The following is a 25,416-nucleotide window of genomic DNA, read 5'->3' on the forward strand; positions in this document are numbered from 1 at the left end:
TCTGTTCTCCTCCCATGCCCCTCTCCCAGTCCACTGAGAGGGCAGGCCCTCCTCTCTTTCCATCCGATGTTACTCTATCAGGTCTCATCAGGACTGGCTGCATTGTCTTCCACTGTGGCCTGGTAAGTCTGTTTCTCCCTCCAGGGGAGGTGATCAAAGAGCAAGCCACTCAGTTCTTGTCAATAGACAGTCTCTGTTTCCATTACTAGGGAAACAACTTGGACACTGAGCTGCCATTGGCTACATATATGCAGGGGTTCTAGGTTATCTCCATGAATGGTCATTGGTTGGTGTATCATTCTCAGAAAAGACTCCTGGGCCCAGAATATTTTTGTTCTGTTGCTCTCCTGTGGAGGTCCTGGTCCCCTCCAGGTCTTTCTATCTACCTCTTCTTTCATGAGATTCCCTGCACTCTGCCCAAAGTTTGGCTATGAGTCTCAGCATCTGCATTGATACCCTGCTGGATAGAGTCTTTCAGAGGCTGTCTAGTGGTAGGCTCCTGCCCTATTCCCCATTTTCTCCCTCTTCTGATGTCCATCCCCTTTGCTTTCTGAATGAGGATTGAGCATCTTACTCATGGTCCTCCTTCTTGCTTAGCTTCTTTAGGTGTACAGATTTTAGTATGTTTATCCTATATTATATGTCTAATATCCACTTATAAGTGAGTATATACCATGTTTGTCTTTCTGCTTGTGGGATACCTCACTCAGGGTGACCTTGCAAATTTCATGGTTTCCTTGTTTTTAATTACTGTGTAGTATTCCATGGTGTTTGCTAACATTTAATATCTAATCTCACAGAAAATTTCACATATTAAATACATTCTTCATTGTAGAATGTATATGTCATGACTGATAGTTTGTATCCTTAAGGAAACCAAAATTGATTTTAGGTGGACTAGTCCTGATAACCACTAATCTAACTGAAGAAGCCAAAATGGAGATGTAGAGAACAATCCCTCTTATCTCTTCTGCTCACTGAGGACATGATTAAAAATAGATTGAAACAATTTTGCAATACCCAATTTGCTCCAATGTGATTTCCCCATTTAATAGAGGGCTTTTGGCCTAGCAGTCCTTTCTTCTATTGCAAGTACTGCACCACAAAAAATAGGCTAATACAGAGTCTCTAGGAGCCCAGAAATTCTGTGGCACTCAAAGTATAGTAACCAGTTTTACTCTGTTTGAGAAGTAAAAGATAACCAGGAATACATCATAGGCCCCTGGAATTCAAATTTGGGAAGCACAGTGAGAGAAACAACAGCTTGGAGGTCTACCCCCTTAAGCTTTTAATTGGAAACAAGTGATAGCTAAAACATGCAGCCGATTTAGATAAAAACCAAGGAGACTCTTGCTGGTTCATGTAAAGCAGGATTTTTGCAGTTAAGTACTACAGAGGTGAGATAACAGAATTAGATACGATCGAGGAGAAGAAAAATGAACAAAAGACCTTGAATTAAAATGAATTGAAACCTTCTGGGAGAAAAGCTATTTGGTAAGCTCCATTAAGTCTATTGTAGATAGCTTTATTTGACAAAGCAGCATCCTGGCACGTGAAACAGGAAAGAAAATAGCTATAAGATGATATGTTACGGAGTTTCCAGTCTCTAAGATTCCGTGCAGTAGCCAATACACCTTTTAACTCAGAAGAGATACAGAACCAAAATGCAATTATATATCCATAGTAAGTGCATTCAATATAAATTTCCCACATATCCCGCACTTCCCCTAATGATTCCTCAAACTCCACAATCCATCAAGTGGATGCTCAAATTAGGTTGCATTTATTCCACTATAACAATGTACAAACAGTATATATGATACTGGAAATACTGAGGTGGAGCAAGCCTATGAATCATAATTAATCTGCTATAATATATTTTAGTGAAGCACTTAAATAAGTTGCATAGCTCCATTATTATTATAGACTTTTCTTTTTTTGACTATAGGTTTGCAGCATTTATTTACAGCAATTCACTATTCTAGAAATGCTAAGCACTACTTATAAATTATCTAGTACAGATAGTGGTTTGTATATTTATGGATCAAGTGTATTACAAAAACAGAGAAAATTTCATTGCAATAGCTAAAGGATTCCTTTAAAAAGTATGACCTGATAGTGTTCTTTCTGTAAGAATTCTGTTTAATGAATGAAGATTCTAATACCCTTATATGAGACTAGAGCCTCTGATTTCAATATATAAGCACTGAAACTTGGAATTGCAAATTTGGTCACTCAATATGTCCCCATATCACATGACAGAGACATTAAGTTACTTATATATTTCCAGTGTTTACAACTTGCTTGGCATGTAATAGCTATGAAATGACTGGATGAATTGATCTGATACCACAAATTCCAAGTTAGTTGTTATGAAATGGAAGATGATTGTCAATGGGAGAAAAGTGTTTCCCAGATTTGAGAATAGAAATCAGATATTTGAAATTTAGGCATACTGCCCTTTTTAATTAAAAGGTGGAGGTGTATGTGGTATATGGCATGTGTGTATGGGTGTGCACAGCCACGTTTATACACAGAAGACAGAGAAGTATGTTGCTTTATTTTTTTTCAGTGACCACCTCATTACCCCATCACAGTGCTGGGATTACAGGCATCCATGACCATACTGTTTTTTTTTTTTTTTAATTAGGTTTTTGGGGATTTGAACTCAGGTCCTCATGTTTGCAAAACAAATGCTCTTATGCATTAAGCCATCTCCCCAGCTCAATGCTTTTTCCACTGTGCCTTCTAATAATTAAAGTCCTAATAATTAAAGTCATTATTTGCAATGATTTACCTGAAAAACTGGTCTGGTTGCAGGTATTCACTCTTGTAATGCTCTTCCACCCATGATAGTTTATGCTGAAACTGTTGGGTAAGGTGTTGTCTTATCGTTCAAGAAGCGTAACCTATAGGCCTACTGGGTATCAATACTATAGCTTCTGTCTTACTGTCAGTTCCTGACTATATGAGGTTAGAACAAAAGCCTTCACCCAGAGAATGATTTTTATTCTAAGTAACATATAGTGTATTGTTTCTGTGTGTGCATGTGTGTGTGACTTGCAAGTACATGGATGGGTGGAAGTAGAAATTAATGCGAGTATTTTTTTTTTGTTTTTTTTTTCTCCAAAATACTGTACCTTGTATTTCAAAACAGGGTTTCTTGATAAACTTGGAGTTTATTGATTTGGCTAGATTGGCTGGCCAGCAAGTTCCAGGGATTCTCTAGTCTCTACCTCCTAAGTACTGAGATCACATGTATGTGCCACTGTGCCCAGCTTTTTATTTTTATATGGATACTAGAGATCTGAACATAGGTTTTCAGGGTACACACCTGACTGAGCGATCTCCCAGTCCATGAAAAATCTTAGCAGTTTCTCTTAAATTATATAATCAATTTTTGTATTTTTCTTTATGTTCTTTGCTATGTATTTTGTTACCATTTAAATTGTATACACACACACACACACACACACACACACACACACACACACACACTAATCATTTGGGTAGAATGTAGAAGTAATTGAGCATTTATGTACATGCTTTTTCACAGTAGAGAATGTTAGTAAATCCAAATCAAATATGAAACAATACTGCCTAAATGTATGCTGTTGTGTTGTTTGTTTTGGTTTTTTTTGACAAAAGTGTATATTTAAATTAGGTGTTTCAATTGAAAATGAATATTTGCTCAACCATGTTCATAGCAGCTTTATTTGTAATAGTCAGAATCTAGAAACAACCCAGATGTCCCTCAATTGAGGAATGGATGCATTTACACAATGGAATACTACTCAGCAACTGAAAACAAGGAAATCATGAAATTTGCAGACAAATAATGGAAACTAGTGGGTTCCCTAGTAATGGGAACAGGGACTGTCTCTGACATGAAATCAGTGGCTGGCTCTTTGATCACCTCTCTCTGAGGTGGGGATAGCAGCCTTACCAGGCCACAGAGGAAGTCAATGCAGCCAGTCCTGATGAGACCTGAGAGGCTAGGGTCAGAGGGAAGTGGAGGAGGACTTCCCCTATCAGTGGACTGGGGGAGGGGCATCGGGGGGTGGGATTGGGAGGGAATGAGGAGGGGGCTACAGCTGGGATACAAGGTGAATAAACTGTAATAAATAAAAAAAAATAAAAAAGGAGATACATAAAGAACATAAAAAACCCCATAGAAACAGGATTTGATATTTAGCCAGTGTTTACTAATGTAGCCTCATCAATTTTATTCTATCTGGTATCTAGACTTATGGGTTGATGTATATGTTTGTATGTATGTATGTATGTATGTATGTATATATCTCTATGTGTATATACACGTATACACACAAACATACATATATACATACATGTGTACATATATGCATATACATATGCAAACATATATATGTGTAGACATATATATGCCTAATTTTACCTTGTGTTAAAAGGCTTAAAAATATGGCCACTGCAAGTAAATGTTTATTATATTAAAAAAAAAAACAGAATCATCATTACCTGATTCCTCTGTTTCCTTTGTTTCTTCTATTTCATCATCAGACATTTCCATTTCTTCTTCTCTCCTGATTCCCATTAATTCATCATTATGAATGTTGCGAATTTCCTAAGGGTAAAAGGTATGCTTTTTAGTGGGAAAACCTTGAAAATGTTGAGAAAATGGATGGAGTAAAGGGTACATATTAAAAACTCTAAGGGTACTCTTAAGTCAAAAAGGCAAGGGCACACTGAACCTAAACAGTCTCAATAAAAGGCACATATGGGTATACTCTGTCTTACACTGAGCTTTCTTTTCAGACCCAGAGCTCTAGCAGTCTACGATCCTTAGATCCATGCTATATTAGAAAGTTCTGTTGGCCATGAAAGACTCCTCACATCTTAAGTGTGTGGATCTCTGGTCACTCTAATTTTGCTGCTTGCTATTTTCTCTCCTCCAATAGCTCTGCTGAACAGAACTCTACACATAAGCAACTTAATGGCTCACCTAAAAGCCCTAGGCAGGGACAAAAAACAAACAAACAAACAAACAAACAAAAAAACAAAAAACCAGACACAACCAAGAGGAGTGAACAGAACTCAAAACCAAGATTTGGTGTTTTAGAAAATACAGCAAAAATGAATTGTTAAGAGTAAACTTCTTCCAAAATGATTCTCTCATGGATAGGAACTAAAATGTTTGGACAAAACAAAATGTGTAACTTACTTGATGTCATTGCAGAGTGAACAAATATAGGAATATTATGACAAGGAATTGGCATTTGGAAGAAGTAAAACCAAAACCAAAACCTATGGATAAGATTCCCAGGTTTTTCCAGGACTCTTAGTTTGAGAGAAGATCAGCGTTAGTCACAGGGTAGTTAAATTTCTAGTATAAAACCTGGTGTTTGTGGCCTAAATAAGTTGAAGAGAATGGTTAGTGGAAAACAGCCACTGGAAATAAAAGGATTTTAGAAAGAGAAATGTATGTGTTCATATAGGACAGCATGGTGGACAGGGAGGAGAATGGAGAGAAAGACATACATATATATATACACACACAGACAGACACACACAGAGATAGAGATAGGGAGATAGAGAGATTCTTTACAGTCTGCAAAGAAAAGTTGTTCTCAACCAAAGAAGCACACACCAGATTACAGCAGCTTAGCTAAGGGTAAAGGAGTTAAATTGTTACTGGAACTGCTATCTAATAGAGAAAAATGTCTAGCTTTAATACAAACATTAAATTGATCATTTAAGCAAAAGTATACTGAGTTAACATTATGGAAGACCATGTCAGAACCCATAATTTTTACACTATATCATATCTAGGATAACCACCAAAATCACTATGCATCTCAGGAGCTAGGTAGAGACTACATTTTCCAGAGAAAGAACAATAAAGACAAGCCTTGAAATGACCACATGTGGTACTCATGGAATAAAGAAGCAAAATAGCTATTTAATTATCTTCCTGGAATAAAGGAATTATGTTCACACTGAATAAATGATAGGGAATCTCATCAGAAGGTTGGAGACTTTAAAAAAACTCCCACAGATTCATTTAGCTTAAAATAAAAGAGGATAAGAGCCTTTTGTCTGGAAATAATGACCTAAGGAACAAAAAGTTCCTTTATTTTCAACATTAAACAAAAGTTCTTGCTTATTATATACCTTTATGATGTTACTGTCATTTCCTTCCACATATCTTTCTATATTAAAAATGTTAACAAAATGATTTTTCAATATCTAGTGATAGAGTTCAATCAGTAGACCAAGATTTCAATCCAGAAATACTTAATGTGGAGATATTTTACTATTGAAGGGAGTAGGATAATGAGGATTTGATTAGGTGACGAAAGTCACTCCACAAAATAAGAAAACAGCACATACAAGAATAGCTATTATACCTAAAATGTAACATGAACAAGAAACCTACACACAGACACACACGCACACACACACACACATTTGTGTGTATACACACACACATGTTTATACTAACCAAAAGGCTAAGTAGGTCCTGTTGAACACTACAATTCTATGATTCACAAATCTTAGTTACCAGAAATGCATTGAAATCTACTGTGTAGACCTTTCCTGAAACCCAACTTCTGGGTGTGACAAAAGCTTTTCAGAGAAAGACATCTCATAAGAGGTGCTGTATAAAAGTCTATTTGACAGAATAATACATACAGACGACCCAAGCTAAAGAATGGGATGGATACCAACAGAGTTGCAGGAAATTGTGGGATTAGATATTGAATTTTAAACCTACATGTGACTGAATTCCAAAAAGAGATTAAGAAGAGAAAAAAATAATGGCTGATGAGTTCTTAAATTTGACTAAGCATATTTATCTGCTTATCCAAAGAGCCCAGTGAACCCAAGGCAGCGCCTATGTAAATAAAGTGTGTCTAGGAACAATGACAGGAAATGAAAGAAAGTGAAAAATTCTTAAAAGTAGTAAGAGGACAAATTATTATTTATAGAAAAATCAATGGTGAAATAATCTCATTACAGTTTGTGATGGAATTAAAATGTCTACTTATTCAAAATTTTACATTTGGAGAAAATTTCAAGAAAGAAGATAAAATAAAGATGTTTTCTGATATAAATAAATCCAACAAATCATCATCAAAAGAGTTATAGCATAGGGAATGCTAAAGAAAGTTTTCCTAGGCTGAAAGGAAACTGGGAACACAATGATGATCATTAGAAATGATCACGCTCATATTAGAAAAAAAGTTTCTTTAAAATTAAGAGAGACTCAAGTGATAGCACATGCTGGAGAGGTTCTGGAGAAAAGGGAACCCTCCTCCATTGCTGGTGGGAATGTAAACTGGTTCAACCACTTTGGAAGTCAATCTGGCGCTTTCTCAGACAACTAGGAGTAGTGCTACCTCAAGACCCAGCTATTCCACTCCTAGGTATATACCCAAAATTTGGTCAAGTACACAACAAGGACATTTGTTCAACCATGTTCATAGCAGCTTTATTTGTAATAGCCAGAACTTGGAAACAACCCAGATGTCCATCAACGGAGGAATGGATACAGAAATTGTGGTATTTTTACACAATGGAATACTACTCAGCAATCAAAAAGGAGGAAATCATGAAATTTGCAGGCAAGTGGTGGGATCTAGAAAAGATCATTCTGAGTGAAGTATCCCAGAAGGAGAAAGACAAACTTGGTATATACTCGCTTATATAGACCTACAAGATATGATAAACATAATGAAATCTACACACCTAAAGAAGATAATCAAGAAAGTGGACACAGGCGAAGGTGATTAATCCTCATTTAGAAAGACAAATGGGATGTGCATTGAACGTATGACAGGAGTCTACCACAAAAGGCATCTGAAAGACTCTACCTAGCAGTGTTTCAAAGCAGACACTAAAACTCATAACCAAACCCTCGGCAGAGTGCAGGGAATCATATGAAAGAAGAGAAGTTAGTATGATATGGAAAGGATAGGAGCTCTACAAGGACCAAACATATCTGGGCACAGGGTCTTTCTGAGACTGACACTCAACCAAGGACCATCTATGGATATAACCTAGAACTTCTGCTCGGATGTGGCCCGTGGTAGCTCAGTAACCAAGTAGTTTTCCAAAGCAAGGGGAACAGGGACTATTTCTAACAGGATCTCAAGGGCAGGCTGTTTGACACCCCCCCCCCCCCGGGGAGGAGCAGTCTGTTAGGCCAGAGAGGAGGACTTTGCAGCCAGCCCTGAAGATACCTGATAAAACAGGGTCAGATGAAAGGGGAGGAGGTCCTCCCCTATCAGTGGACTTGGAAAGGGGCAGGGAGGAGACCAGGGAGGGAGGGTGGGGTTGGGGAGGGAATGAGGGAGCGGGATACAGCTGGGACACAGAGTTAACAAAATGTAACTAAAAAGAAAAAAATAATAAAAAAATTAAAAAAAAATTAAAAGAGGGGGGACCAATGGGAATGGCTCAGTTGGTAACGTTTTTGCCATGCAAATGTGAGGACTTGGATTCAGATCCTCAGCACCCAGGTGAAAATCCTGGTATAGTCTGTAGTCCCAGTGCTGGGGAGGTCGAGGCAGGAAAATCCTGTGACTTGCTGGCCAGGCAGGCTAGCTGAGTCAGCAAGTTCCAGGTTCAGTGAGACCCTCTCTAAAAAACGAAGGTGCAGAAACAATTGAGAAAGACATTCAATATGGTCCTGTGGCCTTCAAATACATGTACACACGCATACATCCCGACCTACACATGCACATACATTTGAACATGTACATACATACACACATACATACATACACACACACACACACACACACATATATTAAAACAAGTAAGAATGAGAGCTATGCATTTTACAGCAGCTTGCAATAATTTAAATAACACTGGATTGCTATTCTTTTCCTAGGTTCTCAGCTAGGAATTCCCTGCCTAGATTAATGCCTACTCTACTAGGTTGTAATACATGAAATATACAAAGCTGTTTATAAACATTATGCATATTTCAAATGGATTTCTTTTCTCTTTCTGTCTCTTTCTTTCTCTCCTATCCTCCCCTCCTTTTTTTGAGACAGGGTCTCTCTGTGTAGCCCTTTCTGTCCTTGAATTCAGGGATATCTACTGCCTCTATTTCCCAAGTGCTAGCATTAAAGGTGTGTACCACCATGCCTGACATTTAAATGCATTTACTGATAATATTATAGTTAGTAATTGTACTAATGTCCTCATTTTTATTCATTTACCAGGAAAACTAATTTCTAGTTCCAGTTAAGTTTTCATTAATACTAACTCTTTCATTAAATCTTTTCACTAACTCTTTCATTAATACTCACTCTTTAAAAAGTGTGCTATTTAATATCCACACTGATTGTTAAGAAGTAGCAGAAAAATCAGATGCTAATACAGTACATCTCATGTAGGACAGACTACTTAAAATAGAAGAAAATAATGACTTACTTGTCATAAATGAACTTTAAAGGGCTGTGCCATAAAAAATATGTGGTATGGATTTTCAGATTCATTGCATAGAGAACAGTAAGGGCATTTCTCATTCCTCTATCTCATGAGACTTAGTTTCAATTTTCATCAGAGCTGTTACTGGAAGGTGATTATAACAAAGTTTGACACAGTAGCAAATGCAAACATTGCACAGTGGCCTTCTCGATTTCTAACAAAATGTAGGCTGTCACACGGTATAATCAAAGAGCAACTCTCAACTCACACACATCACTCATACAGATAAAGTTATTATGTTTCTCAGGAGAGTAAATTGTGTTCATTCTAGAAAAATATCCTGGGGCAGCAAGATCTTAAAACTAAGACCTGTCCTGCAGCTTCCGAGTGTCCACAAAGCATTTTTTTTTTCTTTCAGCTTGGCAAGACATCATAAGATCTTAGAAACACAAAACTCCAGTAATTACATGATATGCCTAACCTATGGATCTTTTACAGCTTCAAACACCCCTAGAAATATAACATATTAAGGAGCAAATTTTCCCTAAATGCTTCAAAATACCTGACTGGTCAAGAATCGCCTGTTATTTTGGCTAATAATAAAATGAGAAAAAGAAAAACACAGGGTAAGAGTTTCCTAAGTTAATCAGTGGACGTCTCTGTGTATTATAAAATTTCTTAGCTATAAAAAAAAAAACCAACCAACCAAACAAACAAATGAAAAAAAAAAAAACACCCCCGCACAAAAAAAAAAAATTAAGGATTTTTATCATTGCCTTTCTACAAAAAGCAAATTCTAAGTCACACAAATGGAACAAAAGCAAAGATAGCAGCAGAGGCTATGGGTACCATATTACAGGATATTTAGATGGACCATTTGGTAAATGACAGTACTTCTAAGAAAAGTGAGATTTTGTTAATTCTTGGAAAACTTTACTGGTAATGTACTCCATACCTCTTTTCTGTATTTTCTTGTTAGAACAGAAAAGCTTAGAGAAACAAATAATTACAAATACTTTGAAGGTAAAAGACTATAGGTGGCATGTATCCCCAAAGGCATTCTAATAGCTTAGATACAAGTACACATAGGGAGTGAATTCCTAGCTACTGAAGTACAGACATCAAAAGTAATGGCTGTCTCTCAGATTTGCAACATTTCTTATTGTGACATGTTGACTCAGTACTGCAACCAAAATGTGGTAATGACATGCAAAAACATTTTCAGTAATTTGCATGTGTTAATCACTACAAGAAGTTTAATGAGACATGTCACTGAAAGAATACTTTTTTCAAAACAAAAATGACCCTAAAGTTCCTATGGCATCATTTTTCTCGCCGTAAACATGTGGTACATCTCATTTCAACAATGAATAGACAGTGATCTCTGAAATGGCATTGTAATGACTTTGAGTCTGCTCTAATGGTGGCAACCTTTTCTGAAACTTACAAATTCACATACGTTGGAAGTAGGAAAAGATAAGGAAGAGGACAGGAGCCTTCCACAGAGAACCTCTGAAAGACTCTACCCACCAGGCTATCAAAGGAGATACTGAGACTCATAGCCAAACTTTGGGCAGAGTACAAGATTACTTATGGAAGAAGAGGGAGGTAGAAAGACATGGAGGGAACAGGAACTCCACAAGGAGAACAACAGAGCCAAAAAACCTGGGCCCATGGGCGCCTGCAGAGACCGGTACTCCAATCAAGGACCATGAATGGCGAGGACATAGAACCCCTGTTGGCCACTCAGTTTCCAAGTGGGTTCCAAGTGGCCGCTCAAAGGAAGCCCATTGGCTGCTCAGTTTCCAAGTTGGTTCCCAATTAAAGGATACAGGTACTGTTTCTAACATGAACTCAGTGGCCGGCTCTTTGATCACCTCCTCTTGGGGGTACACCCTGCTAGGCCATAGAGGAAGATTATGCAGATAGCCTTGATGAAACCTAATAAGCTAGAATCAGACAGAAGGGGAGGAGGTCTTCTCCTATCAGGGGACTAAGGAAAGGTCATAGGGGAATAAGTGGGAGAGTGGGTAGAGCTGAGAGGAGACAAGGAAGGGGACTGCAGAGGGGATACACAGTGAATAAATTGTAATAAATAAATAAAATTGGAATACAAGAAAAAAGGAAATTTACAAAATGGAGGGCCAAAAGCACTTTCACATAGAAAGAAACAAGCCAGAGACAGAAGGAAATGCATGCAAAGAATCACAAAGCTGACATTTTTGATTTATTACAAAGTAAGCAAATCAAAAATCATTACACATTATTTAACCATAGTTTCACAAAACTTTATGTGAACTAACATTTATCTTATCCATGTTTTACACTAGAAATACCATTACCAGAATATCAACACTCCTTATTATATGTGTAACAAGATCCTACTAACCTATACTTTTTTTCAACATTAACAAAAACATGGTAGAAAGGATTCATGAGGGAATGAAAAAGAACAGAGGCCAGGGAAATAAGTAGCTTGTACATTCACATAACAATTTGATCCTCAGATATCATTTAATAAAATGAAGCAACTCACAAACACAGGTTTGTCTCTTGTATGGTAAATAATAGAAATATAAATTAAGTTGATGCAAAATTGGGTTAGTATGTTTCTGGATGGCTGAAGGCCAACCACCATTCTTAATGCAAGTGAGTGCTAAAAGAAGGGTGCACAGATGACTTCATTACCCACCTGCAAACAGTTCTTCTGTGTATGAAATGGAAGTAAATGTAAAAGGTTATTTTGTCAGTTACAGTCATCAAAGCCCTTTTCTCTCAGTGGTGTAAAATCTTCTTTGAGGAAGGATGCAAGAGCCTATGATCTTAATGATTATGGCTATACGGCTATGGTTCTATTTTTTTTTATACATTATCCAAGGTATAGCATCTAGTGTAGGCAAATTTGAAACAAATATTTTCAAATAATTCTGTAGAGAAGAGTCTTTCTAATATATACAACTATGACTGTAGGCATCAACTTGCAGTAGAGGAGTAGTTTCATCCTTCTCTTAGCATCACTTCCAGTTCTATTACCAGGAACGCCTCTCACACACAAACAGAAAAGTAAAGCAATTAAAAAGGATCATTACCAAACTAGTCCGCTTGGCATAGTATACTAAGTTCCTCAAAGAGGGGGGTTTTTCTAAGTCCATGCTCTGTCTGTCACTCAGGAGATAAGAATACTGGTAGGTGCACGGCAGTGAGACAAGAAATGGGTATCTTCTGACTTGAGGCCAGCTCATTTGTTCTCTGAGGTAACTGGTAAGAAGTTGTCAAAACTTCTAACTTGATAAAGCACCTAACTGTTGAACTGTTATCAGTGGGATTCTAAAAGGCAGCTACAATTTAAAAGGACAGTTTCCCAGTTTCCATAGGATATATATTTTGAGTCCTCTCAGTGTCCTGCTCTCAGTGGAGAATTTGCAGGGTTGAGAGCAAAAGCAAAAATAATGGGAATACCAAACTGCTGTTCAAGAGCTAGCAATATAAAATGGAACAACTCTTTGGGATTTAGGGAAGGCAAACTCAGAGGAAGGCTATGCGATTTGTCTCAATGTTGAATGCAAAAGCAGATGAAAGTCATGAGCTTGCTATATCTCACTGTCAGTAAGAGTTTTAGTTACCAAGACTGAGGAAGGTGGGCTTTGACTTAATTCAATCAAACATACACGGGAAAAATTGGTCAATAATGCAGAGATTGCAATTGTAGTTCTTGGCAAGTCATCCTACCTATCCATCTTATCATCATGCCCCTGCCAAGGAGGCCTAAAAACAATGCTGTATAATGGGGTCTATGTGTCTCAATTCTCTATAGCTCTGGAGAAATTTCCAGCTCACTACAATAGCTATCTTTACTATGACCCCAACTTAAGTATAAAGTTACTCGTTAGGTAGTTAATCTTGGTTTATAGCCTTGGTAAATAATTGGTGGGGAAATTCTTTGAGGCCAGAGTTCACTATATAGTTTGAGATGGCACTGAATGCATTCTCCTCCTTCCTTAGCCTGCTGGGATTACAAGTGTGTGCTACCACATCTACTTTGGGGAATGTTTTATTGCCTCATAGTTAAAAAAAAAAGTGTTGCCTTGGGAAGTCAGTCTCATCCTTTTATGCACTAGCAGGGCTTTCTTTAAAAATCTGGGTAGCTTAAACCTTAGACACACTAAAAGGAATGTAGGTTTATGTGTATTAAAGGGAAATGAGCTATTTAATGAAAATTAAGAATTATTAATCCATCAAATCCAAAGTCTAAAATGTTTCCAAAATGTAAAAAGTTTCAATGTGATTTTACTGATCTAAAATTAATGAAGACATTAGATTTGTATGATTCTATACACTCACTGGACAGATGTCTTTAAGAGACTGCTGAGTGACCCCCAGTTCTCTGTGATGAGTTAGAACTGATGTCTTACAGACTCCAAGTTTAGGACCAGAGTTTGGCTTATTTTCCCTTAAACTTTTGTCAAGGTTTTAAGCTGTTCCCATACAAAGTGTCTTAACTATTCACAGAAGGCCAGAGTGGAGAGACTGCTGCCTTCATTTCAAAGGTGAGGCAACAAGTCTTACAGAGATTACATGACCTGTTCAAAACTGCCTGGAAGTCTGTAGCACAGATCAGAGGAGAGTAGTATCTATTATACTTCCTACTTGTGTAATCTTGTGAAATCATTTAAAATTTCTGCATTTTATTTTTATTACATGCAAAAACATGCATTCTACACCTACTCATTATCCCTCAGTGAGTTGTTAATAATAAATTGAAATAACAGAATTTATACTTCAAACTGCTTATATTTTTTTTCATTTTTTTCTTTATTAATTACACTTTATTCACTTTGTACCCCCCTGTGGTTCCCTCCCTCCTCCTGTCACAATCCCTCCTTCCTCCACCCTCTGCATGCATGCCCCTCCCCAAGTCAACTGATAAGGGAGGACTTCTTTTCCTTCCTTCTCATCCTTCTCATCAGGAGTGGCTGCGTTGTCTTCTTCTGTGGCCTGGTAATGCTGCTTCTCCCTGGGTTCCATTGTAATAGGAACAGGGACTGTCTCTGACATGAACTGATGGGCCTGCTTATATATTTCTTAAACATTTAAATCTTATAAAACATTATTATCATCACCAATTAACAGGTAAAGAAATAGGGGCCAAGAAATGCTGAATAATGTGCTCAGTCCAAAAAACTAGAAATGAAACAAAAGCTAACACTTGATTCCTTGTTAGATTCAGTTCATAGCAGTCTGTATTACAGGACATGTACTTAAAGGCTTACTTAGGCGAAATAACCAGGGCAAAGGTCTTTTATGAATGTAATTGTTGGGTCCTGAGGCTATAGCTCAGTGGAAAAGTGTCTGTCTAGTTTAGAACCCGAGTTAAATTGCCATCATGGAAAAAGAGAAACAGGAACATGAGAACTTGGACTAAGGATACAATAAATTTATTATCAGAATGGCCAAATGAAGCAGCATAAATGAAGTTGAAAACATTGCTGTATACACACACACACACACACACACACACACACACACACACAAATCAGGCCCAGGGAAAGATTTTTCTAATAAGCACAGATTAACTTGAGATAGCTATAAAGCCATTTCAACAGGTAATTCAGTGAAAAGCAGCCTTGTATGTGCTTTACCTTCAGATTCAGGCTACTGACCTAATTATATTATACATTTTGGAATGTTATGCTAAAGATTTACTTGAGCACAAATGGAAAGATGTGTGTCGATCTTGATGTAAAATCACAGTCCTCCCTTCCCTTTAAATCTTCCAACTATACAGACAGCTGAACAGATTTGGTCAAAGCTCAGAATTTTCTTTGCTCTAACACAGCTTCTAGCCTCAACTGTGAAGGCACTCTAATAAATGGGAGATAATCATAATATTACTACACTAGAAGCATAGGTCAATAATTACTATTGTTACCAAGACTAGCTAGTGTAGAAAAGTAAACTTAAAATTATCCCAGTTACATTTTCACTAATAAGATTTCTAGCCAGCAGGATGCATTTAAGACAACATATGCCCATTTATTACCCTTTGACAGCAGGTGGTCTGGACGGTGACAGGGTACAAAACACATTTTAGTGTTTCACTAGGGCCTTGCTGTGACCATGGGAGCTTGGCACTGTTTAATTCTGGTTAAACGCCAGATCAATAACTTGTTAAGAAAGAAAAGTATCCCCATGAGTAGAAAGTTACCAACCTCAGCTTGTTTGCACCAAACGCTGATGTTTTTACGTTGGGCTTTTGTGAAGTGGTCCCATGCCTTCTGTTTGGAAGCAGAATGGTACACAGCTACTATCTGCTCAACTGCAGTATCAAATCGGTAGTCGGATCAGGCCAAATCATCATCCATTGATAGAAAGTGAGAGATAAAAAATAAAAGAGAAACATGAGGTTTGTTTCATTAAGTTGTTATGACACAAATGAGGCTTTGGCTATACTTGAATATGACTACATGCACCGAGGTACTAATATAACTAGTATCTCATGGTTGTAATAAAATTCTGACAAGAAGGATTTAGCGTAAGGAAGGAAAGGTCTCTTTTGGCTCACAGTTTACGAAGGGATACATTTAATTATGGCAGGGAAGGCATGGTGGAAGGTATATGAGGTGGTCAGTGTTTGCCAGTCAAGAAGCACTGAGCAGACAGGAGTGGGCATGACTACAAATCCTCATAGCTACTCTCAATGATCTTCTGTTTCCAGGATGTCTAGATCTCCTTAAAGTTCCACAATTTTCAAAATAGCACCAAGCGGGGACAAGCATGAGCCTATGGGCACAATGCATATTTAAATCAGAATGGGTGCTATCTATGATTTTTGAAAGAGACAAGGAAAGAGACATAAATATTCATTAAGATGAATCTCCTGGTTTGGGGTGACATGATGAGCAAAGTTTTTAATACAAAAATTGTATATTCATTTAGGCAAAAGAAAAAGAGAGCAAGACTCAAAATAAATGCGGTTTAGGTTCAGATTTTGTATCTAGTTGAGTGCTACTAAATTTGCATAGCATAGAAACAAACTATACCAGCAACTATACTACTGAGCCCTTTTATTTTATTTTATTTTATTTTTTAGATAACATATAAAACAACGGGTTTCATTATAATAGTTCATACATATGATTGTGTGCTATTCATATTCACTGTATCATTTTATTAAGTAGACCCTTTTTAGAAACTGGATTGCTTAACTTCAAGGAAAATTTGTTTTTCATTATTGTAAGGTATGTTTAACCAGAACCATCAAATCTAAATATAAAATGATGAATCTATGTTAAGCATACTTACATAGGTTTGTTGACTAGAGAACAATCTATGAAAGGAATCTTTGTGAATATAGTCCTAGATAATATCTTTCAAGATCCCTTAAAATGTTAAAAGGGGAAAGACACACAACTATTTGGGGGTTTTCAGCTAATCATTTCAAGAGAGGGAAACTTAAAAACAGTGTGTATGTGTGGGGGGCACAAGGGTCCGCAGAGGACTTCCTGTGGGAGCCAGTCTTTTCATTCCACCATGCTGGTTCTGTGGACTGAACTTCAGGCATTAGACTTGCAAGCATCCACTTTAACCTGCTAGGTCATATGTCTGGCTCAAGTGAAGCAAAGCTTGGAGTATTTTAAGAGAAAGAAAAGCACTGAAGAGAAGGATATTTCAAATACAGGAGCCTGTATTTTTTCATTGTTCCCTTTGGCCGTATTGCCTTAGCCCCATTGAGATCCTGATTCTGTGTCCCCCAGGCTGTGTTCTGGGCCCTGAAGTGTGGCCATTGCTGTTCATCACCTGTCTTTGACAACTTGTTGGAAACTTTGCTTCTGTACTCTGGGGTTTCTTGGTAGGGACCTTTGCTCAGGTAATTTTGAGTATGGGTCCAGGGGCCTGGGCTCAGATGGGCCTTGGTCCCCTTGCAAGCCAGGTTTATGGTGACTCTGTTAGGTAGCTTGGAGGTAACAGAAAAAAATCAGGGGCCTGGTAATTAGGAAACACAAAACAAAACAAAACAAAAAAACAGGGAACAGAACTCTACCAGACCTTCAAAGAAGAGCTACACCAATTCTCTTCAAACTATTTCACAAAATAGAAACAGAAGGAATATTACTAAAATCATTCTATGAAGCCACAGTCACCTCGAAACCTAATACATACAAAGACCTCCAAAAAGAGAACTTTAGCTCTATCTCTCTTATGGACATCAATGCCAAAAATACTCAATAAAATACTTGCAAACCGAATCCAAGAACACATAAAGGCTATCACCCACCATGACCATGTAGGCTTCATCCCAGGCATGCAGGGGTGGGTCATTTTACGGAAATCCATCAATGTGATCCACCATATAAACAAACTGAAGGAGAAAAACCACATGATCATCTCCTTAGATGCAGAAAAAGTATTTGACAAAATCCAACACCCATTCATATTTAAAGTTTTAGAGAGATCAGAGATAAAAGGCACAGACTAAAACACAGTAAAGACAACATGTAGCAAGCCTATAGCCAACATCAAACTAAACAGAGAGAAACTTAAGTGAATCCTACTGAAATCAGGGACAAGGCAGGGATGCCCACTCTCTCCATATCTCTTCATCATAGTACTTGAAGTCCGAGCTAGAGCAATAGGACAAGTACAGGAGCGGAAGGTGATATAAATCAGAAAGGAAGTCAAAGTATCACTATTTGCAGATGATATGATAGTATAAATGAATAACCCCAAAAATTCAATCAGAGAAATCCTTCAGCAGATAAACACCTTCAACAAAGTGGCTGGATACAAAATTAACTAAAAAAAATCAGTAGCCCTCCTGTATACCAAAGAAAAAAGGGCTGAGAAAGAAATCAGGGAAACTACACCCTTCACAATAGCCACTAATAACATAAAGTACCTTACTGTGACTTTAACCAAGCAAGTGAAGGACCTGTTTGAAAAAAACTTCAAGTCTCTGAAAAAAGAAAATGAAGAAGATATCAGAGGATGGAAAGACCTCCCATGCTCATGGCTTGGCAGGATTAACATACTGAAAATGGCCATCCCGCCAAAACCAATCTATAGATTCAATGCAATTCCCATCATGATACCAACAAAATTCTTTACAGAACTTGAAAGAACAATTCGCAATTTCACGTGAAAAAACAAAACAAACAAACAAAAAAACCCAAAACAAAACAACAAAAACAAAAGGAATTGCTAAAAGAATCCTGTATAACAACAGGTGGTCTGGACCTATCTCCATCTTTGATCTCAAATTGTACTACAGAGAAATAGTAATAAAAACCGCATGGTTCTGTCATAGAAACAGAATGGTGGATCAATGGAATCGGATGGATGACCCAGAAATGAACTCACACGCCTACAGATACTTGATTTTTGACGAAGAAGCCATAACTATACAATGGAAAATACAAAGGATCTTCAAGAAATGGTGTAGGTCTAACTGGAAGTCTATATGTAGAAAAATGCAAATGATCCATATATATCACTTGCACAAAACTACAGTACAAACTGATCAAAGAACTTAACATAAAAGCAGACACACTAAATTTTTTAGAAAAAAAAGTGTGGAAGAGTCTTGACCTCATTGGCATAGGAGACAACTTCCTGAACAGAACACCAACAGCACAGGCTCTAAGATCAACGATCAATAAATGGGACCTCATGGAACTGAACACCTTCTGTTAAGTAAAGGACACTGTTATCAGTACAAAACGACAGCCTACACCCTGGGAAAGGATCTTCACCAACCTTATATCTGACAGAGGGCTAATATCGGAATATATAACGAACTCAAGAATTTGAAAAGCAACAAACCTAGTAACCCAATTAAAAAATGGAGTACAGAGCTAAACAGAGAATTCTCAATAGAGGAATAACAAATGTCAGAGAAACACTTAAAGAAATGCTCAACATCCCTAAATATCAGGGAAATGTACATCAAAATAACCCTGAGATTTCACCTTTTACGCACCAGAATGGCTAAGATAAAAAAACAAAAACAAACAAACAAACAAACAAAAAAAACTCAAGAACACATGTTGGAGAGGATGTGGAGAAAGGGGAACTCTCCTCCATTGCTGGTGGGAATGTGAACTTGTAAAACAACTTTGGAAATCAATCTGGTGCTTTCTCAGACAATTAGGAATAGCTCTTCCTCAAGATCCAGCTATACCAATCCTAGGCATACATCCAAAACACGCTCAAGTACAATATAAGGGCATGTGCTCAGTCATGTTAGTAGCAGCTTTATTCATAATAGACAGAATCTGGAAACAACCCAGATGTCCCTCAAGGGAAGAATCGATATAGAAATTGTGGTACATTTACACCATGGAATACTACTCAGCAATTAAAAACAAGGATATCATGACATTTACAGGTATGGTTCTAGAAAAGCTAATCCTGAATGAGGTATCCCAGAAGTGGATATACTCACTTATAAGTGGATATTAGACATATAATATAATATAAACATATATTATAATATATACATTATATACAATACATATGCTTATATTATATATAATTATTTATAATATATGTATAACACACATATATGTTATATATATATATATAAACATACTAAATCTGTACACCTAAAGAAGCTAAGCAAGAAGGCGGATCCTGGGTAAGATGATCAATCCTCCATCAGAAAGGCAAACGAGATAGACATTGGAAGAGGGAGAAATAAGGGAGGAGGACAGGAGCCTACCACAGAGGGCCTCTGAAAGACTCTACCCAGTAGGGTATTGAAGAAGATGCTGAGACTCATAGCTAAACTTTGGGCAGAGTGCAGGAAATCTTATGAAAGAAGGGGGAGATAGAAAGACTTGGAGGGGGCAGGAGCCCCACAAGGAGAGCAACAGAACTAAAACATCTGGGCACAGTAGTCTTTTCTGTGACTGATACTCCAACAAAGGACCATGCATGGCAATAACCTAGGACCACTGCACAGATGTGGCCTATGGTGGCTTAGTGTACAAGTGGATTCCCTAGTAATGGGTACAGGGACAGTCTCTGACATGTACTCGGTGGATGGCTCATTTATCACCTCCCACTGAGGGGAAGGAGCTTTACCAGGACACAGAGGAAGACAATGCAGCCAGTCCTGATTGAGACCTGGTAGGCTAGGTTCAGAGGGAAGGGGAGAAGGATCTCTCCTATCAGTGGAGACTTGGAGAGGGGCATGAGAGGAGAAGAGGGAGGAAAGGTGTGTTTGGGAGAGGATGAAGGATGGTGTACAGCTGGGGTACAAAGTGAATAAACTGTAATTAATTAAAAAATAAATTTTAAAAAGTACTTGGATTGATCTGAAATCATATAACTTAAAATGGCTTAAATATCATATAACTTAAAATTTCAGTGGATTCTCACCTCTATGCTTTCTGTTAGATCTAGTGAATATAATGGAAGAGAAAAAGTAAATTGAAATTGTAGAAGTAGGAAGTTTATTTTTCATGTACTTGTCTTAGAAACATATAATCATTTTCATTACTACAAGTTACTGAAATCGTATTTACATGACCATAATCATGCAAATCTGAAAATCACAGCTATAAAATTCTATTGCTATACTCTTAACTTCAGCAATAAAATATCCTAATCCTCCACTGAGTACCAAGATTGTAAGAAGATGTGGTCTATGTACATCCCAGTGCTTCTGAAGAGATGAAGAAATTAAAGTAGAGAAACACAGGGTTCTCACGTATGTCCTCTGATTAGAGCTTTAGGATTTGATAAGGCAGTGGTTCTCAACATGTGGATCCTGACCCCTTTGGTGGTGGCATATCAGATGTCCGGCATATCAGATGTCCAGCATATCAGAGATATTTACATCACAATTCATGACAGTAGCAACAAAAATAATTTTATGGTTGAGGTCACCACAACATGAGGAACTGTATTAAATGGTCACAGCATTAGGAAGGTTGAGAACCACTGATATAAGGAGAGAACAAGGTAGTTAGGAAGGTCATCTTGCTGGCCACTTGAAATAGAAAGCTCTGTGGGTCTGAGATCCTATGCAGGGCAAGTGGTTATTATGTGAAGGGCTCTTTCAGCCTTCCAGAAGAACTGTGACTTCCACTTACACTGAATGAGAATTCCAGAAAGGGCCTGCTTGAACTTCTCCTTTGCTTCTTCCATCTCTTTTTCATGGGCAGCTTTCTCATTCACCAGGCGGCGGACGTGGCTGTTAGCTGACTGGATCATGGAATAGAAATGGTTGGCACTGCGGCGGTTCACTTCTCCTCTCTCTATCCATGTTAGCAAGGTCTGCACAGCTTCTGAGAATTTGGAATCATCTGAAACAAAAGAGTTTATTTTGAAAACTACTGACAATGACCAAATTTCATTCTATTTTCCCAATATGCTGGCAAAGGTGTCATCATGGCTCTTTTGCTATGATAGTTACATGAATTAATGAAGGTAAGAAACCTCACATGCACACATGAGTACATAGGCAGCACATAGGAATAAAGAAATAATAAAAGGCTAGGCTGACTGGTTATGGCTAATGAAGAGCTTCAGAAAGACAAGGGTTTTTTTCTTTCATAAAGTTTCTGGGGATATAAGTATGTGTGAGGCTCCAGTTTTCATTCCCAGTACACACACACACACACACACACACACACACACACACACACACACACCTCACTCCCTCAAAGGAAAAAAAAACACATTTTATACTATTATAGTTTTCATGTACTGGGAATTTTTTTAATTTATCTGGTTATTTGAGAGATGGATGTAAAGAGGGAGATGAGGGAAAGACACAGACATACATGCGTATACACACACACACACAGATAGAGACAGGGAGATAGAGAGGGAGAAAGAGAGAGGAATTAGCAGCAAGGGAACTTCAAAATTCTATAATCTTGCATTTTAATAATGGAAGCCAATGAAAATGTTGCACTTAAGCTGGATATATCAGTATCTTTTACCCTGGAAACATGTGATTATACTTATGGAGAGGGCCTAAGGAAAGAGCTCAGTGGGTAGTTCTTTATCTATATGCATTTTTATCTTCAACCCTTTTTAACATTACACTGGAATCCAATCCTGAGCTCTAGCCCTTCCACTTAGTCCTAGGCACAATGTACTTTGATGTTGTTCCTTTTATTTCTGTATGTCCTCACACCTTTTTCTCTTGCCTCCAGGTAGATTTCTGCAGTTCATCAGGAGCCATTCTGTAATGTTAATAAAATATAGCTGTTCCAAACCTTCCAGGCCAGCCAGCTTCCTGAGCTAGCTACTTGCATACTCTGTTCTTATAGACCTGTGAGATAGATTCTAACAGCATTCATTGAAGTTGCATTCTATAGCTTCACATCCCCCTCTGGATAGAAGCTCTCTGTCAAACAGATATATCTTGCTCTGCAATTTTATTTTCTTGCCCCTCCCACTTTTCAGTGCAGAGACAACAGTAGATGACTCCTCCCCATGCAGCAGCTTTTCATTTCATTACTTGGATATGGTCTTTTTTTTTTTAAATCTTTTATTTATTTTTTATTAATTACACTTTATTCATTTTGTATCCCCCCATAAGCCCCTCCCTCCTCCCCTGCCAATCCCACCCTCCCTCCCCTTTCTGCATGCATGCCACTCCCCAAGTCCACTGATAGGGGAGGTCCTCCTCTCCTTCTTTCTGATCTTAGTCTATCAGTTCTCATCAAAAGTGGCTGCATTGTCCTCTACTGTGGCCTGGTAAGGCTGCTCCCCCCCCAGGGGGAAGTGATCAAAGAGCAGGCCAATCAGATTATGTCAGAGGCAGTCCCTCTTCCCATTACTATGTAACCCACTTGGACACTGAACTGCCATGGGCTACACCTGTGCAGGGGTTCCAGGTCATCTCCACAAATAGTCCTTGGTTGGAGTATGAGTCTCTGGGAAGTTCCCTGTGTTCAAATTATCTTGTTCTGTTGCTCTGCTTGTGGAGTTCCCGTTCCCTCCAGCTCTTACTATTTCCCACTTCTTACATAAAATTCCATTCACTCTGCCCATCAGTTGGCCATCAGGCTCAGCATCTGCTTTGACAGTCTATACTGCAGAAGCTTTCAGAGGCCCTCTGTGGCAGGTTTCAAGGTTGTTTCCTGTTTTCTTCTGGCTTTCAGAGGCCCTCTGTAGCGGGTTCCGACGTTGTTTCCTATTTTCGTTTTCTTCTGATGTACATCCTCTTTGCCTTTCAGGATGGGGATTGAACATTTTAGTTAGGGTCCTCTCTTTTGCTTAGTTTGTTTAGATGTACAGCTTTTAGTGGGTTTATTCTATATTGTATGTTTATATGAGTGAGTATATACCATGCATGTCTTTTTGCTTCTGGGACAACTCACTCAGGATGATCCTTTCCAAGTCCCACCATTTACCTGCAAATTTCATGATTTCCTTATTTTTCATTGCTGAGTAATACTCCATTGTATAGATGTACCACAGTTTCTGCATCCATTCTTCAGTTGAGGGGCATCTGGGTTGTTTCCAGCTTCTGGCTATTACAAATAAAGCTGCTACAAACATGGTTGAACAAATGTCCTTGTTGTGTACTTGCGCCTCTTTTGGGTATATGCCTAGGAGTGGTATGGCTGGATCTTGAGGGAGCGCTATTCCTAGTTGTCTGAGAAAGCGCCAGATTGATTTCCAGAGTGGTTGTACCAGTTTACATTCCCACCAGCAGTGGAGAAGGGTTCCCCTTTCTCCACAACCTCTCCAGCATGTGTTGTCCCTTGAGATTTTCATCTTGGCCATTCTGATGGGTGTAATGTTGACTTGGATTGTGCTTCTCTTGATGGCTGTGTGACCAGTAAATTCTTTTCTTCTTTTTAAAAGTAAAGTATCTTGTTTCGTGTCATGTAAATAGACAAGTCTTAAAGCTGGCATCCTACGATTGTGAAGGCTTCTCCAGTGTTTCAAAGTATACCATTATTTCAGTTCAGTTTGGGATGGTATGGTTTCTTTTTTTTTTTCCATTGCAGAAAGTAAAAATCAATCAAAGAGATTTCTTAAGTGTGATGTGAACAAGTTTGGCAAATGAGACCTATTTATTTGGAAAGCAGAATTAGTGGAATGAAAATACAAAAGCAGGGCATATTTATGCCATTAGAGATAAGTCAGTGTCATCACTAAGATCAATGGGACAGCAGCATCCATTCAATAAAATCAACTGTACTCAGAAAATAAGAGATTGGATTTGAGTTACTAAGACAAGAGAATAGTCAAGGTGATTAATGCCAAATTAGCAAAATAGCTCTAAGAATCAAGCAAGACAGGAATCTAAACTAAAGAAAAAGGAGTTTGGCTTAGTAATAATTAGAAGTGTCCATAGCTGCTTTAGAATACCATGGCCTTTAACAACAATAAAGGCGTCTTTTCCTAGGTAGTAGCTAAGTCTTCTGGGTAATCAATACATACACATAGTGACTAATTTCTGGGCCTCCATTTTGCCATCTTTGTTTTTTATCTATTTATTTTGATATAGGAGTTCATTTTATAACCCAGGCTGCCTTGCAATTCTTGGTGATCATCCTGCTTCTGCCTCCAGAGTGTTGGGATTATAAGCATGTCCCACAATACCAGCTCATTATGCCATCTTTAGAAAGAGAGCTGTGCTGGAATTTTACAGGGTCATATCCAGTTAATTCTGTCATGCTGATGTACTCACTGACTGAAAACTCAATTCTCACTTGTACCCACTAAGAAAGGGGCACACGTAAGTCCTAAACCATCACACCTAAATTTTCTGGTATGGCAAGTGGGAAACTATTTCTTATTAGTTATCCAGTGTCTGCAGAGAAAAGTGCCAACCTTTGAGACAATAAGGTAACTGAGACACAGGTGGGATGGACAAATTTCCTGGTTCTTAAGTCACTTGGTACTGTCAGCAAGCCTCCAACACAAGAAATACTAAGATCTATTAGTCAGAAATTAAAAGGGTAACCAACAACAGCACACTGATATTTATTACAATTCCCAAAGAAAAGAGTTCATATAATCATG

At 38.0% G+C, this 25,416-nt stretch overlaps 1 protein-coding gene across 3 annotated transcripts in view; it reads right to left on the reverse strand.

Annotated features, from left to right (window-relative positions):
- Enox2 (ecto-NOX disulfide-thiol exchanger 2) overlaps window positions 1-25,416 on the reverse strand; it is a 341,843-nt gene that overhangs the window by 29,667 nt on the left and 286,760 nt on the right. For all 3 annotated transcript variants that reach the window (XM_055618080.1, XM_055618078.1, XM_055618081.1), the window contains 3 exons: window positions 21,516-21,728; window positions 15,630-15,736; window positions 4,498-4,603 (listed from right to left, as the gene is read on the reverse strand). In XM_055618080.1, the coding sequence (XP_055474055.1) occupies window positions 4,498-4,603; window positions 15,630-15,736; window positions 21,516-21,728 (426 nt within the window). The remainder of the gene's footprint in view (window positions 1-4,497; window positions 4,604-15,629; window positions 15,737-21,515; window positions 21,729-25,416) is intronic.

This window comes from Psammomys obesus, unplaced genomic scaffold (assembly GCF_907164565.1).
Source record: "Psammomys obesus unplaced genomic scaffold, mPsaObe1.curated_primary_1811, whole genome shotgun sequence".
Taxonomy (NCBI): domain Eukaryota; kingdom Metazoa; phylum Chordata; class Mammalia; order Rodentia; family Muridae; genus Psammomys; species Psammomys obesus.